This window comes from Austrofundulus limnaeus, unplaced genomic scaffold (genome assembly GCF_001266775.1).
Source record: "Austrofundulus limnaeus strain Quisiro unplaced genomic scaffold, Austrofundulus_limnaeus-1.0 Scaffold1283, whole genome shotgun sequence".
Classification (NCBI taxonomy): domain Eukaryota; kingdom Metazoa; phylum Chordata; class Actinopteri; order Cyprinodontiformes; family Rivulidae; genus Austrofundulus; species Austrofundulus limnaeus.
The window spans coordinates 1-661 of NW_013953685.1; the positions used below are offsets into that span (position 1 = coordinate 1).

General features: G+C 39.2%; 1 protein-coding gene across 1 annotated transcript in view; it reads right to left on the bottom strand.

Moving 5' to 3' along the window:
• Window positions 1-85: 85 nt before the first annotated feature.
• LOC106534846 (ankyrin repeat domain-containing protein 29) overlaps window positions 86-661 on the bottom strand; it is a gene marked incomplete at its 3' end in the record, with an annotated part of 11906 nt that continues 11330 nt past the window's right edge. Inside the window, 1 exon segment of the mRNA XM_014031615.1 lies at window positions 86-184. Within this exon segment, the coding sequence (XP_013887069.1) occupies window positions 86-184 (99 nt within the window).

The window sequence follows — 661 nt, forward strand, 5'->3', positions numbered from 1 at the left end:
AAATTGGGCCCCGAGGTCAGAAAGGTTAAGAACCCCTGATCTGGTCTATAAGACAGTAACGGGAGTCAGAAGTGAGTCATTTTACCTTCCTCTGGTAGTTAATGTCTGCTCCGTGCATGATAAGCTCTCTAACACAGTTATAATGACCACTGTACGACGCCACCATCAGTGCTGTTGTGTCGTGCTGCTCAGAAACACACAAACAAACATATCTTTTCATTATTTGGCACAAATGTCTTTAAACATGATTAAAAAGTTAAAATGTTGATCTTTCTGCAGGGATCAACACACACAGAGGGAACTCACACAAAGCATTTGGAACTAGTGTCACATCGGCTGCAGCAACCTGGGCTCAAACCCACGGGCCACAGCACAGATCACTGAACCACAGCTCCATCGCTTCACTGAATTCTGCTGATCTTAACATAAACTATAATAAAACGTGTTTTATAACCTCTGTACCTCAAAATAGTTGTTTCCTAAAAATATCTGACTAGAAAAGAACACAAAACACAGACAGACAAGATGTTTTATAACTACAAAAAGAAAAAGATAAAACACAAAACTAGCACCATGACAGGCAAAATACTTGAGTGAAAGACAGGCCAGTGGTTATGACGTGAACAAACATTAAAGTGTCAAAAAAATGTATGTATATATA